The 1,282-nt window shown below is 32.0% G+C and overlaps 2 protein-coding genes across 12 annotated transcripts in view; one reads left to right on the top strand and one right to left on the bottom strand.

Annotated features, from left to right (window-relative positions):
* LOC126904131 (proton-coupled folate transporter-like) overlaps nt 1-1,282 on the bottom strand; it is a 44,365-nt gene that overhangs the window by 1,204 nt on the left and 41,879 nt on the right. The window lies entirely within an intron of this gene.
* LOC126904139 (UDP-glycosyltransferase UGT5-like) lies at nt 144-1,017 on the top strand. The gene has a single exon (XM_050682894.1). It carries the CDS (start codon nt 174-176, stop codon nt 981-983), a length of 810 nt encoding a protein of 269 aa, XP_050538851.1. The 5' UTR covers nt 144-173; the 3' UTR covers nt 984-1,017.

Raw genomic sequence — 1,282 nt, 5'->3', positions numbered from 1 at the left:
ATTTTAATCACTGTCAGATATCATTTACTTGATCCAACTATGCCACGTCACCACTATGCTGCGACCCCCCTGTGCTGGGTTGGGTTTTTTTCTTTTGTTTTCCTGTTATAAAGATAATAGTTGTGTTTATATATTAATGTTATAGGATTGAAGAAACCAAAGTTTTAGCCACTATGTTACTATCAAAATTAATATATAAATATGCCCTAGTTACCTTGATGAGTATTTCATCATTTTGTAAAGGAGCTAATATATTGGCAGTTGAACCATTACCAGTCTTGAGTCATTGGAAATTCATGCGTACATTACTTCTTAATTTGGTAAAAAATGGAGGTCACAACGTAACCGTTTTCACGCCTTTTGCATCGTCTAGTTTTAATGATAATGCTAATTATACTGAAATTGATTTGCGATTAAATATACCACTCTTAAGAGACATAGATTTCAAAACGGATATCATAAATTTGATTGATGTTTGGCAATATATTCCGATGGTCACAAAAGCTAATAATGCGTTAGTTTGTACTGAAATAGATAAGTTACCATTAACCAGTAAATACGACTTGTTTCTTGTTGAACTCATCTCATCGGAATGTGTATCACACTTATCTAGAGTCTTAGACTTACCGTTGGTGTACATATCTCCAACACCTATGGGATCATGGATGGACGATCAAGTGTTGGGAACTTTTACCCATCCATCATACATTGCCAGACTTTTTGCTCGTTACAGATCACCTACTTCGTTTTCTGAGCGAATAGATAACATTTACAATCAGGCACTAATTCGATTGCTATATTGGCTTTATGAGCCAGCTGTCGATAATGTAAAACCTTCAATAATATTTGTCAATTCACATGAAATAGTAGAAAAACATTATCCTAGACCTAATAATGTAATTCTTGTTGGTGGTATCAACCTACCAATATCAGGTACACTTCCATTAGTAAGTAAATATGTTAAATTTAATCATTCAAACTAGGCCTGAAAAAGTTTTTATAACGTTTTTAAATGCCAAAAACCGATAAAACTGTTAAATAAAAAAAATGACCAAATCAATATTATTTTTTTTTATAGATGCATAATGTCTATACCTATTACACGGTATAATTTTTTTATAAATCTGACCCTTTACCTGCTCATAGGGGGAATTCAAAATGACAACTTGTTCCGAAAAATTAACTTTTTCAAAAGTTAATTTAATATATATATATACAGGGTGGCCCACCACTCACTGACAACTTAAATAACTTTTGATCCAGTTAATATTTTTAGTTGATT

The sequence above is a fragment of the Daktulosphaira vitifoliae genome, unplaced genomic scaffold (genome assembly GCF_025091365.1).
Source record: "Daktulosphaira vitifoliae isolate Bord-2020 unplaced genomic scaffold, ASM2509136v1 Scaffold_4, whole genome shotgun sequence".
Classification (NCBI taxonomy): Eukaryota; Metazoa; Arthropoda; class Insecta; order Hemiptera; family Phylloxeridae; genus Daktulosphaira; species Daktulosphaira vitifoliae.
Note: the sequence above shows the minus strand (reverse complement) of the source record. Positions and strands in the feature narration are given on the sequence as shown.

Coding starts and splice junctions, on each gene's coding strand:
- LOC126904139 (XM_050682894.1), top strand. CDS start 174: ATGTTACTATCAAAATTAATATATAAATATGCCCTAGTTACCTTGATG.